The sequence below is a fragment of the Ctenopharyngodon idella genome, chromosome 20 (assembly GCF_019924925.1).
Source record: "Ctenopharyngodon idella isolate HZGC_01 chromosome 20, HZGC01, whole genome shotgun sequence".
Lineage (NCBI taxonomy): Eukaryota > Metazoa > Chordata > Actinopteri > Cypriniformes > Xenocyprididae > Ctenopharyngodon > Ctenopharyngodon idella.
In genome coordinates this window covers 31,821,816-31,840,758 of record NC_067239.1, presented here as the reverse complement: position 1 = coordinate 31,840,758, position 18,943 = coordinate 31,821,816, and the positions used below count along the sequence as shown (strand labels likewise).

General features: G+C 40.7%; 2 protein-coding genes across 2 annotated transcripts; one reads left to right on the top strand and one right to left on the bottom strand.

The window, feature by feature from the left end:
- Nucleotides 1–1,779: 1,779 nt before the first annotated feature.
- On the bottom strand, nucleotides 1,780–3,726 carry LOC127501942 (zona pellucida sperm-binding protein 4-like). The gene is made up of 8 exons (XM_051874298.1): nucleotides 3,289–3,726; nucleotides 3,025–3,212; nucleotides 2,854–2,951; nucleotides 2,625–2,782; nucleotides 2,345–2,537; nucleotides 2,128–2,275; nucleotides 1,975–2,047; nucleotides 1,780–1,891 (listed from the first exon to the last, which is right to left on the bottom strand). Exons 1-8 carry the CDS (start codon nucleotides 3,689–3,691, stop codon nucleotides 1,809–1,811), a joined length of 1,344 nt encoding a protein of 447 aa, XP_051730258.1. The 5' UTR covers nucleotides 3,692–3,726; the 3' UTR covers nucleotides 1,780–1,808.
- Nucleotides 3,727–4,339: 613 nt separating this feature from the next.
- On the top strand, nucleotides 4,340–6,422 carry LOC127501935 (zona pellucida sperm-binding protein 4-like). Its single transcript, XM_051874278.1, has 8 exons — nucleotides 4,340–4,919; nucleotides 4,996–5,183; nucleotides 5,257–5,354; nucleotides 5,425–5,582; nucleotides 5,670–5,862; nucleotides 5,930–6,077; nucleotides 6,158–6,230; nucleotides 6,312–6,422. Exons 1-8 carry the CDS (start codon nucleotides 4,367–4,369, stop codon nucleotides 6,392–6,394), a joined length of 1,494 nt encoding a protein of 497 aa, XP_051730238.1. The 5' UTR covers nucleotides 4,340–4,366; the 3' UTR covers nucleotides 6,395–6,422.
- The last annotated feature ends 12,521 nt before the right edge of the window (nucleotides 6,423–18,943 follow it).

Sequence of the window (18,943 nt, the reverse complement as noted above, 5' to 3'; positions counted from 1 at the left end):
AGTGTTTGAATCGGCTTTACTTGACAGTATTCTCAAGCTTGCGGTCATCCCTGTTGCTTGTGCACCTTTGCCTACCCAATTTCTTCCTTCCAGTCAACTTTGCATTTAATATGCTTTGATACATCACTCTGTAAACAGCCACCCCATTCAGTAATGACCTTCTGTGACTTACTCTCTTTGTGGAGGGTGTCAATGATTGTCTCCTGGACCATTGCCAAGTCAGCAGTCTTCCGCATTAGTGTGGTTTCAAAGAACAAAAGATACCCGGATTTTATACTGTAGGGATGGTCATTTAATGAAACTCAAATGTAAATATTCTAATATTTTGAGATACTGGATTTTGGACTTTCATTAGCTGTACGCTCTAATCAACAAATTAAAAAAAAAAAACCTTTTGAAATGTTTTACTTTACATGCAGGGAATCTATAATATATGAAAGTTTCATTTTTTTTAAATAATTTACAATAAAAAAAAAATGAACTTTCACGATATTCTAATTATATGACCAGCACCTGTATATTGTAAGCCTGCCTCAGCCATAGCTGCTCTATTCTTAAATTTTGCATTATAAAATACAGTAATATATATAATAAAGACTTTTCCTGCATCCTGCACACACTAAGATCAAAATCCTTCAGTATAGCCCAATATTTTATGCAGCAGGGTGCAGGCTATCCCTGCAATTGAGGCGATAACATACCTCAAATTTGAAATCCTGTCTGGCTAGTGCACTTGCCATAATGTTTACACACTTGGTCAGTAGGCGGTCTTCTGTGGCTGTTCAAACACATTTGACAAGAGCGTTTCCACTATGAACGTAATCCAGTCAAATGAGTTTGACTACTTCTGGAAGTGGTCAAGCTCAAAACATTTTAGGGGCTGTTTACACGACATCTTCTCAACTAAAAATGGAACACATGCGTTTTGGCCATTCATTTACAGGACAACAGCATTTTAGAGGCCTGAAAATTGGTTTCAAAGTGCAAGTTTTTGAAAATGATATTAAAGTGTAGTCACCAACTACTGACCTGGCATGCGTACAGGGTTTAATCATTGTCACAGATCCATGTGAACAGGGATCATTTTTACATTATCCATACCAAAAAAAAAAAAAAAAAAAAAATTCTTTTGTCACGCAAACGTACCCTTACACCCAGTTTATGCTTGTATTTAGCATCATCCACTTGTGACCTGATTGACCAAATCATCTTAATACCAGGTGTAAACAGGGCCTCAGATAGCAACCCAGCTGTGATCCATCAGTTAAGGGATTAAAACACCAGTCTACTTTAACATTACTGGGACTAGCCTGAAAAAAAATTCTGGTGTCACATTAGGTTAAAAGGACAATTAATGTAGATTTATACTAATTATTACACACATGCTGTACTTGCTTGTACTGACCTGGGGGGAGAAAAAAAAAAAAAAAAAAAGACCTTAGAGGGACATGCTTGAGTATCAGTACATGCAGTCATGTTAGTCTGGAGACACATGTAAAGACCCAAACAGACAAAAGTTAAATAACCCTTAAGTTGATACCATGTGGAACAAAGAATGGGGGGCCCAGGTTAACAACTGGAGTTTGGCATCGTTGAATTAAAACAGCTTGGGCAGAAGCTTGGATTGTTTAGTTAGAGTGCACAACAGTACTGAACCAAAACTGGAACTCTGGTTTAGTGTGACACTATATTTAATAAAAAAAATAAATAAAAAAAACCCAAACTGAGAAGTGTCATGAAAGATCCTACTCCAGTCAGTAAACAATACCATAGACACTATTAAGGTTTCATGCAATTTATTAAAACCACTAAGTTGACTCAACCAGGTTAACTTCTCCACTAGAAACCACAGTTTGCCCACTAGAGATGGTCTTGAGGTGCGTGTCTCTTCCTGTAAGAGAAATGGTAGAAGCATGAGGGACATTTAGAGACAATTCTTACTGTTCCTGAAGTCAATTCAAAGCAAGCACTCACTTTTCCTAGCGCAGCTTTGCTCACAGGATCCAGAAGAGGGATGGCACACCGCTGTACTACAGTGGATGAAGATCTAACAGAGGGGGAAGATGGTTAAGCCATAGAATTCACTATAAAAGTACTAATATTTAGGGTTCAGGCTGCAGAGCATACAGTTTCCTGCAGAGGAGCCAGTGATGCTGGATCCACAAATGTGAACATCTTCACAACAAAGCGCTTGTAGTGGGTTGGGAACTGAAGACCAGATGATCCAGCCACCGGAACCAATGTGGTCAGGTAACGGTCATCCTGGTAAGGGCATCTGAGGCGCAAAGAGGCAGTCAGAAATGCCTTACAGCACACTAGATGGATAAAGACTGGCCTTACTCACCCATCAACCAGAAGGTCCCACTGGGGTAGACTGAGTGGACTGGGGGTTGATGTCGCCCAGCAACGTCCCAGCATCAGGACAATGTTGGGGTCGGTCCTCTCCAAAATGCGCACCTCAACATACACAGGCTCCCGCAGGACTTTTGTGATCGGATAATCAGCATCACTGTAGTAGGACGTGTACGCCTCGTCCCCTGAGGAACAATACTGGTGTTTAACCAGAAACTGCTGCAACCTGGAGTTTCAGAAAGGATTTAGGCATACTTGGAACAGACACTCACCTTCTGCACAGCCTTTGGTGACACATTGACCATTCGCCAGTCTAAGCCCCACCCTGAGGGGTCCAGGAGCAGCTACTGGTGGAGGTGGAGGAACGGTGTTGACCTCCACAACCAGAGCTTCCACAGAAGTAGCAGAGTACCTACACTGGAAGAGAAGCCTGGACAACAGACAGTGAGCTTGTAGCATTTGTCATGGATTAAGAAATATGCTTAAGCACACATCGCTTACTCAAAATGACTATCCCTTGTAATGGAACCAAGTGGTCCAATCCCCACTTCATACGAGGAGGTCATCCTGTTTTCATACACCACATATCCACTGTCCTCCTGCAAACAGTAACACTATTGGCATCCAGTCCATTTCAAGCCATGCAGAACAAAACCACAAGCAGCTACTCACCATCATGCTCGTGCCACATGCAGTGACAGGGAACTGGTATATAGCAAAGGAAGGTGTGGATCCCACAGGACTACAAGGTGGATCATTTCCACCCAAGAGACTGACTGAATCCAGGCTCAATCGAGGCAGAGTAACATCTCTAGCCACCACTACCACAAACTGACCATCTCTTATACACTGGACAGTCACTGGAACAAGAAACAAGAGCAGGTTAATGCTGAAGATCAGTTTAACATGAACACCTTTACATTGACTCACTCTTACCCGCCTTCCCATAGTAACACTGCTGTCCGTTAAAGCAGCAGTTGATAGCTTCACACTCAGCACCACTGATACCAGGTGGTCCACATTGGATCAACTCATAATCAGCTACAGCACATTTGTCAAGGGGCTCTGCCTGCGCCACTGGCTGCTTAGGCTGAAACTGCTGAGAAAACTGTGGACTAGCTTGTTGAAGTTGAGGAAACTGTGGACTAGCTTGTTGAAGTTGAGGAAACTGTGGACTAGCTTGTTGTTGAGCTGGCTGTTGAAACCGCTGGTCAGTTTGCTGGAACATCAGAGCTTGAGGATTCTGGGGCAGATTACTCCACTGTGGAACAGCATGACAGAAAGCACAAAACCACACACAAAGTGCCAGAAACTGAACAAAACACCAACTTCCTGCCATTGTTCAAAAGCAAGTCACACTGTTGAGATGCTGCTCTTTGGTCTTTTTGTACTCTACAGATTTTGGCTAATTAACGATAATCCCTCCCACTTCATTAACAGTCATGATTCTCCAGACTTGCATTAGTGGGAGTTTCTGCAACTGGGTGATTCCATTGGTTCTTAAGATTCAGTTTTCCTTGTTTTTCCACCCTTATTGAACATACATAAAAGCACATACTGAGCTGAATTCAGAATAGTATAATAGTACTATTACTGCCTTTCTATGGGGCTGTTTACACAACACCATTTCCAGTGAGAAAGAAATGCTTATACAAATAATAATTGATTTCACTTTCAAAGCTTTCAAAAGCTTTCATTCTCTTGGCTCAGTAGCCTAATGATAACACCTTCAGTGATCTTCCCAACATTATGAAAAATACCATTCTTTGCATTTGAAGGATAGAATTTGAAGGAAACAGTTAGATTGACATAAAACTAGGCATTGTAAGCTCTCTCTATATATGGTTACTTATATGTCAATCATACTAGTATGCTATTCTGAATTCAGCTCAATGCAAGTCTGGAGAATCATGACTGTTAATGAAGTGGGAGGGATTATCAGTAATTAGCCAAATCTGTAGAGTACAAAAAGACCAAAGTGCAGCATCTCAGCAATGTGACTAGCTGTTGAACAATGGCAGGAAGTTGGTGTTTTGTTCAGTTTCTGGCACTTTGTGTGTGGTTTTGTGCTTTCTGTCATGCTGTTCCACAGTGGAGTAATCTGCCCCAGAATCCTCAAGCTCTGATGTTCCAGCAAACTGACCAGCGATTTCAACAGCCAGCTCAACAACAAGCTAGTCCACAGTTTCCTCAACTTCAACAAGCTAGTCCACAGTTTCCTCAACTTCAACAAGCTAGTCAACAGTTTCCTCAACTTCAACAAGCTAGTCAACAGTTTCCTCAACTTCAACAAGCTAGTCAACAGTTTCCTCAACTTCAACAAGCTAGTCAACAGTTTCCTCAACTTCAACAAGCTAGTCAACAGTTTTCTCAACTTCAACAAGCTAGTCCACAGTTTTCTCAGCAGTTTCAGCCTAAGCAGCCAGTGGCGCAGGCAGAGCCCCTTGACAAATGTGCTGTAGCTGATTATGAGCTGATCCAATGTGGACCACCTGGTATCAGTGGTGCTGAGTGTGAAGCTATCAACTGCTGCTTTAACGGACAGCAGTGTTACTATGGGAAGGCAGGTAAGAGTGAGTCAATGTAAAGGTGTTCATGTAAAACTGATCTTCAGCATTAACCTGCTCTTGTTCCTTGTTCCAGTGACTGTCCAGTGTATAAGAGATGGTCAGTTTGTGGTAGTGGTGGCTAGAGATGTTACTCTGCCTCGATTGAGCCTGGATTCAGTCCGTCTCTTGGGTGGGAATGATCCACCTTGCAGTCCTGTGGGATCCACACCTTCCTTTGCTATATACCAGTTCCCTGTCACTGCATGTGGCACGAGCATGATGGTGAGTAGCTGCTTGTGGTTTTGTTCTGCATGGCTTAGAATGGACTGGATGCCAATAGTGTTGCTGTTTGCAGGAGGACAGTGGATATGTGGTGTATGAAAACAGGATGACCTCCTCGTATGAAGTGGGGATTGGACCACTTGGTTCCATCACAAGAGACAGCCATTTTGAGTAGGTGACCTATACTCTTGCTTTTCCTTAGTCTCTGAGAAACTTTACAAGCCCACTGTTTGTTGTCCAGGCTTCTCTTCCAGTGTAGGTACTCTGCTACTTCTGTGGAAGCTCTGGTTGTGGAGGTCAACACTGTTCCTCCACCTCCACCAGTAGCTGCTCCTGGACCCCTCAGGGTGGGGCTTAGACTGGCAAATGGTCAATGTGTCACCAAAGGCTGTGCAGAAGGTGAGTGTCTGTCCCAAGTATGCCTAAATCCTTTCTGAAACTCCAGGTTGCAGCAGTTTCTGGTTAAACACCAGTATTGTTCCTCAGGGGACGAGGCGTACACGTCCTACTACAGTGATGCTGATTATCCGATCACAAAAGTCCTGCGGGAGCCTGTGTATGTTGAGGTGCGCATTTTGGAGAGGACCGACCCCAACATTGTCCTGATGCTGGGACGTTGCTGGGCGACATCAACCCCCAGTCCACTCAGTCTACCCCAGTGGGACCTTCTGGTTGATGGGTGAGTAAGGCCAGTCTTTATCCATCTAGTGTGCTGTAAGGCATTTCTGACGCACACTGCCTTTCAGATGCCCTTACCAGGATGACCGTTACCTGACCACATTGGTTCCGGTGGCTGGATCATCTGGTCTTCAGTTCCCAACCCACTACAAGCGCTTTGTTGTGAAGATGTTCACATTTGTGGATCCAGCATCACTGGCTCCTCTGCAGGAAACTGTATGCTCTGCAGCCTGAACCCTTAATATTAGTGCTTTTATAGTGACTTCTATGGCTTAACCATTTTCCCCCTCTGTTAGATCTTCATCCACTGTAGTACAGCGGTGTGCCATCCCTCTTCTGGCTCCTGTGAGCAAAGCTGCGCTAGGAAAAGTGAGTGCTTGCTGTTAAGTGACTTCAGGAACAGTAAGAATTCTCTAAATGCCCCTCATGCTCCTACCATTTCTCTTACAGGAAGAGACACGCACGTCAAGACCATCTCTAGTGGGCAAACTGTGGTTTCTAGTGGAGAAGTTAACCTGGTCGAGTCTATTTAGTGTTTTAATAAACTGCATGAAACAATATTGGTGTCTTTTGGTATTGATTTCCAACTGAAGTAGGATGTTTCTTGACTGTCCTCCGTTTGCTTAAATATTTGCCAGTTGATAACCTGGTCCCCTGTTCATGTTCCACATGCTATCAAATTAAGGGTTGTTCGTTTGGGTCTTACTTGTGACTTTGGACTAATATACCTGCACATATTGATACTCAAGCATGCCTAAGTCCCTCTGAAGTCTGTCACTACTTGGCCAATTTTGTAATGCTATTTTGAAAGCTTTTTCCAGTCATACAGTATAGCATAATATCTGGAATAAAATCTGCATCAACCTGCATTAATTGTCCTTTTATCCCAAGTTTTGTGATGGGACTTTTTTTTTTTTTTTTTAATCCCTTAACTGGTGTATTCCACCTGGTTTGCTGCTTGAGGCCCTCTTTACACCTGGTATTAAAATGAGTTTTGGTTAATTGGACCACAAGTGGATGATGCTAAATACAGGTGTAAATGGGGTCTAAAGTGTTTTGAGCTGGTCCAATTTTGACCACTTCCAGAGGTATTCAAACTCATTTGACTAGATTACTTTCATAGTGTAGACACTAGAGGTGCAATGGTACGGTTTCAGTTTGGTGTGTACCTCTGTTTTGGGGTCACTGTTCAATACGGGTTCAGTACAAGAAAAAGCAACAAACCTCCAATGCTAGGTTTCTCTTCATTTTGAACAGACAGCAGTGCAAATTAGTTTTTTCCACCTAGTTTGGTCTACCTGAGGTAGTTGGTACAGTACCGCCTCTAGTGTATTAAGCAGTAAACCGAATGCACTCTTGCACAAGTCATTTTATTGTAGGGCTGATCACAATAAGCTACAAAACTGAAAAGCATCTCTTGTGCTATAAAAGTGGAAAATAAATGGAATAATGAAAAAATAAGACTTGTGCAGAGATTAGTTTTTGCACTCCTGTAGTATTTTTCTGCCTAGCTCCAGTAATTGGTTCATTTAGATGTCATCTGATGTGTTAGCGCTAATTGACCGATTGACCAATGCAACGGCCGTTTTCAAACTTATTAGTTTGATTAACGTGTTGTGTGTAGCCTACGCTGTAATTTTCTTTGTACACGAGAGTTCATTAACATGCGGTGACAGTGGCAGATGCACAAGTTCAATATTACGCTTTTTCAAGGAAATTTGAGCAAGAAGGAGAAAAAGTGCCATCTCCTTTCCATGAGAAGACCGTGAGTGAAGCGGCTGTCATAGGGGGCAGTTGTGTCCTAATAGTTAGTCAGACTGTAAACCCGAAGGTTAGGCAGGAAGTGACTGAGGCGCCTAACCCCAAATCACTGTGTCCACGGTTTGCAGAGTGTGTGTTCAATATTCACTGCTCCTAATGTGTGCACTAATGTGGATGGATAAAATGCAGAGTACAAATTCTGAGTATGGGTTACCATACTTGGCCTTCACATTTCAACAAATTATTTTAAAAATTAAGTTTTGGTACTTTAAAATATATCAAACCAAATACTAAATATTTTAGGAGCTGTCAGGAGAATATTCACCTTTAAAAGTGAGGATTATTTTTAAGGACATTAATGGCACTCGCCAGCGCCGTCTGTCTGTCAAACTGAGAAGCGCATCCGACGAAATCCTGTAATGATCTGCCGTGACCTGTAGATGTCGCTGCAGTGTCAATAATAGATCACTGAGGCGGGCAGTATTTTGTTTTGAGAAACATGCATGCAAATAGAAAGTCATCTCATGACAAAAATCACACAAGAGTGTGTTGTGCTGGTTGAGTGTGTGTGTGTGTGTGTTCTGAGCATTTCCCTGGAAATGAAAAGTAGTTGCTCGTAATCTATTTCCATTATGAATATGTGTGTTTACTAGTTTTTGAAATGCATCACACTTGTTTGTATATAATTACTTTTTTAAATTAACCCTCCCCCCACCAACACTGAAAGCATATTGTTTTCTAGAAGCATACGACACTAGTTTGCTAATGATTGAAAACACGTGAATGTCGCACTTTGTCGATAGTGTGTTTGATTCTAAAGCTAATAAACGAGATGATGATGGCGATGAAGAGGAGGGAAGATGCTGACGACGTTGATGATGAACGCTGAAGGTTCTGTGTCATTTAGTGGGTGTGTTGTTAAGATGACTAGAGGCGCTTTAGAAATTCAGATGGTTCGCGTGGGCGCGCATGCATAAAACATGTGAGCGCGCAAGAAAACCTTTTGCAGAGTCAGAGAGCTCAGACACCTGACCAAACACAGCGGGAATCACTTCAGCAATGTTGAGAAACAACAATGATCTCGAAACAAGATGATGCAGAATCCCAGTTAAGGCATGATAACTATAACTAAGTAGGCTACTACAGAATATGAATAATCAAATGTGAAACTAAAACACTCGCTGTATGAATTAAATTTTAAAATTTTAGCGTCCACATCAGCGCACGATGTCCTGTTGATAATAATCTCGGGCTATAATTTTGTCGTTTGCCGCTCTTTAAAGCAGGAGGGATTCTAATTGGCTGTCAGTGTATTTATTTTTCATCAGCTGGAAAACAAATCGTTTTGAAAGTGATTCAAACGATATCGTTTCTCTGTGCCGTTCGTTATAGCTGTGGTGTGAACACTGCTATTCTTTTACATTTAGAACGATTTTTTAAAACCATATCTTTATCGTTAGGCTATAGTTATCGACTTTGGTGTGCAATTATGAGCAAACATTCTTCCAATAACGTTCAAGAATGTTCATTCAGTTATCTGGTCTTTAACAAAGTCCCTTTAAGACAAGTCATTTCACTCGGCGGCCATCTTAGAAACGCCTCTCGGGCGTGCAAGTGCAGGTTCTGTCTCTTTGAATGGGGAAACATCAAATTCTCCAAAACTGTTCGCTAGGCTTTCGATTAAATTTCATATTTGAAATCACCAATGAAATCTGACAACTGTCTCATAAATTTTGTTCCTAAACACTCTAATCATGACAACAGCAACAAAAAAATGGCATTCAAGGCTGGACCAAGCTTCGTCGGGAGTTTGATTGACAGGCGATCTAACCAATCATAACGCCGAATCCGCCATTTTGTCCGACAAAGCAGTCAGGGGAGTTAGCAGATTAACGTTGGTGGACTTGAACTTGAAAAATGATGATGTCTTTCTGTGTTTGAAATGTGGTTCATTCATGTTTATTTGGTGATATAAATGAACTAGTAAGAAGAGATGATCAGTTAATGAGCCGCTTGATCTGAGGCGCTACAACAATCTGTCATGACACATTAAGGAGCCACAAAATGGTATTTATTGTTTACATTTCTTTAAATTACAAAATGTGAAATTTGAGACTTTGTTTCATATCAAAAGTAACCTGCTGTGTTTTGTCTGTCGACGTGTTGTCAGTGTCTTCTTTGCTCCGCAATGCAACATGATGTGTGGCGAGAGATCGGCATGGCTTGTCGGACATAGCAATAGGAGGCGGGTCTTTGCGAACGGTCAATTGGCAAGTGGCTCTTATTTAGAAGGCGGGACTTATTCCGCCATATTGCACATTGCACTTTCTCCGATTCATAATAATACGAGTGCACCGTCTTTCTATATATAAAGTCTTTGTCTTTAATAATGTTCTCAAAGCGTTAGTATAAAAACATTATATACACATCATTCCTGGAACGTTTTTTTTTTTCAACATTTTTTAAATGTTCTACTGGATTCAGAACATTCAGAGAAGATTCAAATGTAACATCCCATAATGTTTGAAGGCAAAAATGGAATGTTCCATTAAGGTGATCAATTTTTTGAGCAATGTTGCCGAGTGATGTTGCTTGGGCACTTTCCCATTGAGAATGGGCAACAAATGTCTGGATACGAAATGTGTTGCCCATTCTCAATTGAAAAGTGGCCAAGCAACGTCGCTCAGCAAAATTGCTCAAAAAGTTACTAAGAAAACATTTTTAAAATGTTTTGAAAAGTTGGACGTTTTGAACGTTCAGAGAACATTCATAAATACATTTTCCATACCTGCAGTAAATGGGAAAGTTTGCAAAATGTTATTAGAATATGTTTTTGTTAGCTGGGATAACCGTAGTCTCCGTAGTCTATGGCACACTTAACTGGAAACACTTCAGGATTTTCGAAGTCGTCAACTGGTTGGTTGAATTCTACAGGATGTCCGGAAGACGTGTGTGTCGCGTTCTTTAGCGGTCCGCCTGGAAACAAATGCTGTGATGCCAAACCCCCTCGTGGAAGAAGAACGCCGTCGTGTTTACAACTGTGACAATGAGCGCTTACCAGGATCAACTAAACGTAGGATTTTCAAAAGTATGTAAAGTCCATTGTCGCAGTAGACTTGCACAACGTTCTTGAAAGAATTATTTATTAGATGCACGCCGGTCTGTTATTGTAGGGACATCAACGTTACATTTTCACGCCCCTAAATGGAAAAAAACGAACTGTGATTGGTTGCGTTACATGTCAGTCAAACGTCCTCTTGCCCAATGAAAGCTGCAATAGAGTCCAGACCTTCTGCTGTCAGTCTGAAGGTCTGGCTACGCGAGACTAGAATAACCGCGACTGAACTGACAGCGCTCATAAATGTCTGCGTTGCTGATTCTCACACTAAGCTCTCGGAGATCTCAAACTGACCGTGAAGTTCAGACCATAGATGACGTCACTCTAGTAGAGATCAATAAAACACATTTAACAACATTTGCCCGGCGCTTCCGCCCAGTGAAGTGAATGCGCAGAACTCAATGACATCATGTACGTATGCAGAGGAAACCAAATGTTCATTTTGTGGACTGGAAAAAGAGACAATTTTGCATTTTTATCATTTCTTTACTCTTCAATCTTTTTTTAAACATAGAGAGAAGTTGGAAACCAAATTTTTCACATTATATAATTGAGATTAAATTGTACATTTAACCTACACACATATAATAAACATATAATGTTATAAAAGCACTGAAATGAATGAGGTGTACTTTGTTAGGTGCACCTCACTAATCCCGCGGGTTTGACCCTATTTTGCCTTCAGAACTGCCTTAATTCATTGTGGCACAGATTCAACAAACAGCTGGAAACATTCCTTCAAGGTTGGATGTGTTGTATGTTCAGAGTTCAAATAAGCACTCGTTACAACCAAGCATCTTCTGCAGACCTCGGTTGTAATGAGTGCTTATTTGACGCTCACATTTGGTGCTCATTCTGATGCACAGTTTGAACTTCAGCAGATCAAGTCTACATGCCTAAATGCATTGAGTTGCTGCCATGTGATTGGCTGATTAGACAGTTTTTTGCTCATCTGAGGAGGCTGACATACAGGTGACATTGATGCATTTGGCAGATGCTTCTATCCAATGCGACTTGCATCGCATTCAAGGTAGTACGCAAATGCATTTGCTGGGAATCGAACCCATGACCTGCTGTTTGTAATGCACGAACATGAGTAGAAGCCTCTTTTACTTACCAGCTCTAAACCTCTTGAAGACAGCTCGTCATTTATCGCCCAGCAGACACCCTCCATCCCACGTCTGCTGCGCCCACGTCCATCAGAACAGCGCTGTGATATAACACTGTTCATGTGTCATACAGCGGCTGGATTCACTGCAGAAGAGAGCAGGACGATCAGCAGGGCTTCCCTGTCTGTTCAAACACAGACCGATAACACAAACACTCCAACACTGGGTCTGCTTTGGTGTTTTATTTATAGAGAACAAAAACTCAGCCACAAACATCACAAAAAGCCTTTTTTTTTTTTTTTTTTTTTGCCACAGCCAGACAAACTATGATTCAGGAAACCGCATGTATTAAATACAGTCCTTCTTGTGTCAAAATGAATGCCTATTATGGGCAAGATCTGTTTCTGAAAGTCAATATGCCATCAGAATCGACTTACCATTGGGAGACATACATTGTGATTGGGATCGTAATGAATACACTATATATAGAAAAATTGGCAGTGCTGCATGTTTGATTCAGAGTTGGTAAATGCCATTTCACGTTGACTTAAAATGTTTAATGTTTAAAGTATCCACGAAATGAAAATTACCTCTATCAATTTTCTAAATGCATGTTATTGATCTTATTGTGATTCATCCATGCAAGGGGCGAAGGGCCCCTATTGAAATCGTTAGCTTTCTGATTATTCTTCTTCCACTATTGAGTCTATAGTGGCCCATAGAACCGTATGGTAAAAAGTTATGAAATTTGGCACACAGATAAAGGACAGTCTAAAATGTTACCATAGCAAATTTGGAGTCTCTATCTCAAACCCTCTAGCGCCACCAACAGTTCAAAGATTTATGCTAGAAACAAAATTCTTTTTTTCCTCTGGTTCCATGGCTCATGTTGATTCGAATGCACCCTATGACGTCATTAAATTTTTTCCGCCATTTTGAATTTTCCAAAAAACCTACTTTTTCAAACTCCTCCTAAAGCATTTCTCCAATTTGCACGAAATTTGGTGTGTAGCATCTACTCACACTCCAGGCAAAAAAGTTATTAAAAGATATTTGATCGGCCAATCTGTTCTCGTATAGCGCATGAATGAATTTGACGGCGTGCACGCAGAAATGGATTTGATGCTGTATCTTTGCAATGATTTGATGTATTGACAACAAACTTAGTATATGTCATTACAGGCATGACTTGAGGGTACATGCACAGTATCATCACAGCGCCACCTACTGGTGACGAGATAGGAAAAATGGCTATTTTTGCTTAAAACTTTTGAATGCCTTGTCCTAAAATCATGAGAATGGTCTTTTCAGATTCCTTGAGGCATGCCGAGTTGATCTTTGGTCGGCCATTTTGGGCGTCAGCCATTTTGAATTTTGTCATAAAATGCTGTGTTTTACGAACACATGAACGTATCGTTACGAAACTTGGTATGATTCATCGAGGCCATGTTCTGAGAAGACCTGTAAAGTTTTAGGTCAGCGCCCCCAAGTGGTCAAGAGATATAATGAAATTTATGAAAATGCTTATAACATATGAAAAATGCAACATTTTCATTTAACTTACATCATTAGATTTGTTGGCTTATGTTGAGTCGTACAATACCATATTTGCCGTACTCTACAATACTTACTGTCCGCCATATTGAATTTTATTCCAAACCTGCTTTTTCGAACTCCTCCTACATTTGTCCGATTTGTACGAAATTTGGTTTGTAGCATCTACAGACAAAAAGCTATTAAAAAATTTCTGATAGACCCAATCGTTGTTTTATACTGCGTCAACAAATTTGACTGTGAGCACGACAAAATGGATATGCGGTTGTATCTTTGCCAAAGTTTTGTGTATTGACACGAAACTTGGTACATGTCATCACAGGCATGACTTGAGGGTGCATGCAGAGTTTCGTCACAGCGCCACCTATTGCTCAGAAGTTATAAACTATGATATTATGTTTTAAGTGCTTTAATTGATGTAATTTAAACAGCTTTATCCTAACCTCATGATCACAGATGTCCACAAATATTTCCTTTTCTGCCCTTATTCAGCTTGATTGCTGCTTGCAGCTATATTACTTTACTTCACTATTTTATTTTATTTTTACATTTCGACCTGGTAATTTTTAATCTTTTGGTGAAACAACAGACTTTTCTCTGCTAATTTTTTAAAGCTCATTTCTTACACAATCATTTTTTTGAGCCAATCATATATAGGGGGCGATTTCCAACACAGCTGCAGTATACATAATCTATTTCACACTTTTAAGAGCTTTCAATCAAAAAACAAACATACCTACAGTAACATAATGAAATATCTGCAAAAATTGTATTTTGTCAGAATACATGACTACTTTTAAAATGGCCGTCAGTGGAGAAAGAATGACCAGCCTAAAGATACACAGATGTAGAGCACTTTTCTGTGGAAAAATATAAAACATAAATAAAAACAAGATTAAACTAAATAAATAAATCATTAATATAAATAAATAAATACATTAAATTACAGTACTATAGTGAGTAGAAAAAAATGTAATGTTAAATTTTAGGATGGGGGTCCCTTGCAAAAGGTTGATCATATATAGAGGTCTGTGGCATGTGAAAGATTGAAAACTGTTTTCAAATCTGTTAGTCTAGATAGTGTGAACTTAAAAGAACCATAAACCACTGAGCAGAAGGATTTAATGAGATGTTACAGGGACGTCCAGTACCTGCTCCACCTGCATCTGAACGAATGAATCTATATGAGCACAGATGCGCCTCGTCCAGCAGGAACTTCATTAGTGCTGAAGGAGGAAATATTCATGACTGTCGGACGAGCATCATTAATCATCGAACACAGCAGGTGCTGATAGTGACGACACAAACCACAAGATATTCTGTGACTTTACAGTTTAACCAATTATTACAGATGGCACATTTTATGACTCAAAAGCCTCCACTGTTTAACACAACATTCAAAGGCCCCCTATATATAGGCAACATGTAATATAATATGATCAAAACTATAATAATACTTAACAGGGAGTGTCAAAATAGGTGAATGAATTACCCACAAACTATGTTCTTTAATAGAAACAACAGTTATTGAGGGGAAAATATGATTTTAGTTTAAACTGCATGCATTTTGCGTGACTGTGTGGATGAATATAAGCCTTCGTAATAGATAATGCTTTACACGGAACTGTTAGAGAGCTACATATGTCAGTTTCTGTTTATTATTACGTGGATCTGTGGAATATTTGATTCTGATTGGTCAATCTCGTCATCCAGCGGTAAAAACAGATAACACAAGATCATCCGGGTAACTGAAGTCTGCAGCGCTATAGAAACGTTTTTTCCTCGTGTAAGTTTTGCGTTTGGTGAGCAAATAAAATATTAAAACGCAGTCAAATCAATATTTTGTGTACAGTTATTTAATTATGTCATCCGGTATCGCGGACTCGCTCTCTCGTGTTTCATACGCAGCTGCCGCCATTTTGCGACTATTGTTTTGCTCACTGTAATGGATTATAAGATAACAAACAGGTACGATTTTAAATCAGTTTCATCTCAGATCAATATCTCTTATCTTCATATTCATTTATATAGCGAATTGCCATGTAATATGTGATATGACTGTACCTTATCTCTTAAATGTCCATAGTTTGAACTTGCCGCGCTAGCAACTGCTCTCTCCGCAGAAGAGCTAATAAAATATTTCGACTCAGACCAATATTTCATGTCCAGTTATTTACTTATGTGGCAAGTAGCCTTGTAATAAGTGGGATAATGTACAGTATCTCACAAAAGTGAGTACACCCCTCACATTTCAGCAACCATTTTATTATATATTCTCAAGCGACAATACTATAGAAATAAAAATTGGATATACTTTAGAGTAGTCAATGTGCTGCTTGTATAATAGTTCAGATTTACTGTCCTCTGAAAATAACTCAACATACAGCCATTATTGTCTAAATAACTGGCAACAAAAGTGAGTACACCCTAAGTGAACATGTCAAAACTGTGTCCAAAGTGTTAATATTTTGTGTGAGCACCATTGTTATTTAGCACTGCCGTAATCCTCCTGGGCATGGAGTTCACCAGAGCTGCACAGGTTGTTGCTGGGATCCTCTTCCACTTCTCCATAATGACATCACGGAGCTGCTGGATAGACACATGACGCTTCTCCACCTTCTGCTTGAGGATGCCCCACAGGTGCTCAATAGGGTTCAGGTATGGAGACATTCTTGGTCACTCCATCACCTTCAGCTTCCTCAGCAAGGCAGTTGTCATCTTGGCGGTGTGTTTGGGGTCATTATCATGCCGCTCAGCCCAGTTTCTGAAGGAATGGCATCAAGTTCTGCTTCAGAATGTCACAGTACAGGTGCTGGTCATATAATTAGAATATCATCAAAAAGTTGATTTATTTCACTAATTCCATTCAAAAAGTGAAACTTGTATATTATATTCATTCATTACATACAGACTGATATATTTCAAATGTTTATTTCTTTTAATTTTGATGATTATAACTGACAACTAAGGAAAATCCCAAATTCAGTATCTCAGAAAATTAGAATATTGTGAAAAGGTTCAATATTGAAGACACCTGGTGCCAAACTCTAATCAGCTAATTAACTCAAAACACCTGCAAAGGCCTTTAAATGGTCTCTCAGTCTAGTTCTGTAGGCTACACAATCATGGGGAAGACTGCTGACTTGACAGTTGTCCAAAAGACAACCATTGACACCTTGCACAAGGAGGGCAAGACACAAAAGGTCATTGCAAAAGAGGCTGGCTGTTCACAGAGCTCTGTGTCCAAGCACATTAATAGAGAGGCGAAGGGAAGGAAAAGATGTGGTAGAAAAAAGTGGCTAGGGATAACCGCACCCTGGAGAGGATTGTGAAACAAAACCCATTCAAAAATGTGGGGGAGATTCACAAAGAGTGGACTGCAGCTGGAGTCAGTGCTTCAAGAACCACTACGCACAGACGTATGCAAGACCTGGGTTTCAGCTGTCGCATTCCTTGTGTCAAGCCACTATTGAACAACAGACAGCGTCAGAAATGTCTCGCCTGGGCTAAAGACAAAAAGGACTGGACTGCTGCTGAGTGGTCCAAAGTTATGTTCTCTGATGAAAGTAAATTTTGCATTTCCTTTGGAAATCAGGATCCCAGAGTCTGAAGGAAGAGAGGAGAGGCACACAATCCACGTTGCTTGAGGTCCAGTGTAAAGTTTCCACAGTCAGTGATGGTTTGGGGTACCATGTCATCTGCTGGTGTTGGTCCACTGTGTTTTCTGAGGTCCAAGGTCAACGCAGCCATATACCAGGAAGTTTTAGAGCACTTCATGCTTCCTGCTGCTGACCAACTTTATGGAGATGCAGATTTCATTTTCCAACAGGACTTGGCACCTGCACACAGTGCCAAAGCTACCAGTACCTGGTTTAAGGACCATGGTATCCCTGTTCTTAATTGGCCAGCAAACTCGCCTGACCTTAACCCCATAGAAAACCTATGGGGTATTGTGAAGAGGAAGATGCGATATGCCAGACCCAACAATGCAGAAGAGCTGAAGGCCACTATCAGAGCAATCTGGGCTCTTATAACACCTGAGCAGTGCCACAGACTGATCGACTCCATGCCACGCCGCATTGCTGCAGTAATTCAGGCAAAAGGAGCCCCAACTAAGTATTGAGTGCTGTACATGCTCATACTTTTCATGTTCATACTTTTCAGTTGGCCAAGATTTCTAAAAATCCTTTCTTTGTATTGGTCTTAAGTAATATTCTAATTTTCTGAGATACTGAATTTTGGATTTTCCTTAGTTGTCAGTTATAATCATCAAAATTAAAAGAAATAAACATTTGAAATATATCAGTCTGTGTGTAATGAATGAATATAATATACAAGTTTCACTTTTTGAATGGAATTAGTGAAATAAATCAACTTTTTGATGATATTCTAATGATATGACCAGCACCTGTACATGTTGTAATCCATGTTTCCCTCAATGAAGCGCAGCTCCCCAGTACCAGCAGCACTCATGCAGCCTCAGACCATGATGCTACCACCACCATGCTTGACTGTAGGCAAGACACAATTTTCTCGGTACTCCTCACCAGGGCGTCGCCACACATGCTGGACACCATCTGAGCCAGACAAGTTTATCTTAGTCTCATCAGACCACAGGACATGGTTCCAATAATTCATGCTCTTGGACAGGTTGTCTTCAGCAAACTGTTTGCGGGCTTTCTTGTGAGCCAGCTTCCGTCTGGGATGACGGCCATTCAAATAGACTTGTTGCAGTGTTCGGCGTATGGTCTGAGCACTGACAAGCTGACCTTCTGCAACCTCTAAAGCAATGCTGGCAGCACTCATACATCTGTTTTTTTGAAGCCAGCTTTTGCACCTGACGCACAGCACGAGGACTCGACTTCTTTGGCCTGCTCCAAGTCTTGGAAAACCTCTGTATGACCCTGGCCACTGTACTGTAACTTTCAGGGTGTTACCGATCTTCTTACAGCCTAGGCCATCTTTGTGGAGAGCAATAATTCTAATACTCGAATCATCAGAGAGTTCTTTGCCATGAGGTGCCATGTTGAACATCCAGTGATCAGTATGAGAGGATTGTACTCAAAGCACCAGATTTTAACTGCTCTAATGCAAGATCCACACATTTGTATGGTCCTGTCAAGCAGACAAAAACATGAACATGATGAATAGGACATGTGGCTTTGCATGGTTAAAAAATGTAGAGCTGTTATCACTTAGTGTGTACTCACTTTTGTTGCCAGTTTTTGACAATAATGGAATAATTTTCAGAGGACAGTAAATCTGTACTGCTATACAAGCAGCACATTGATTACTCTAAAATATATACAAGTATCATTTCTATAGCATTGTCCCTTGAGAAGATATACTAAAATAGTTGCTGAAATGTGAGGGGTGTACTCACTTTTGTGAGATACCGTACATCCAGCCAGTTGTTATTGCAAAATAAACCCTAACAGGGTGATCAGGACCCAAGCTATGTTATCCCTTACATAAAATACCTGTTGAGTAATAAAAACACCATCATCTCCGCATCGCTTTTACTAAATTTCAGTTCTCAC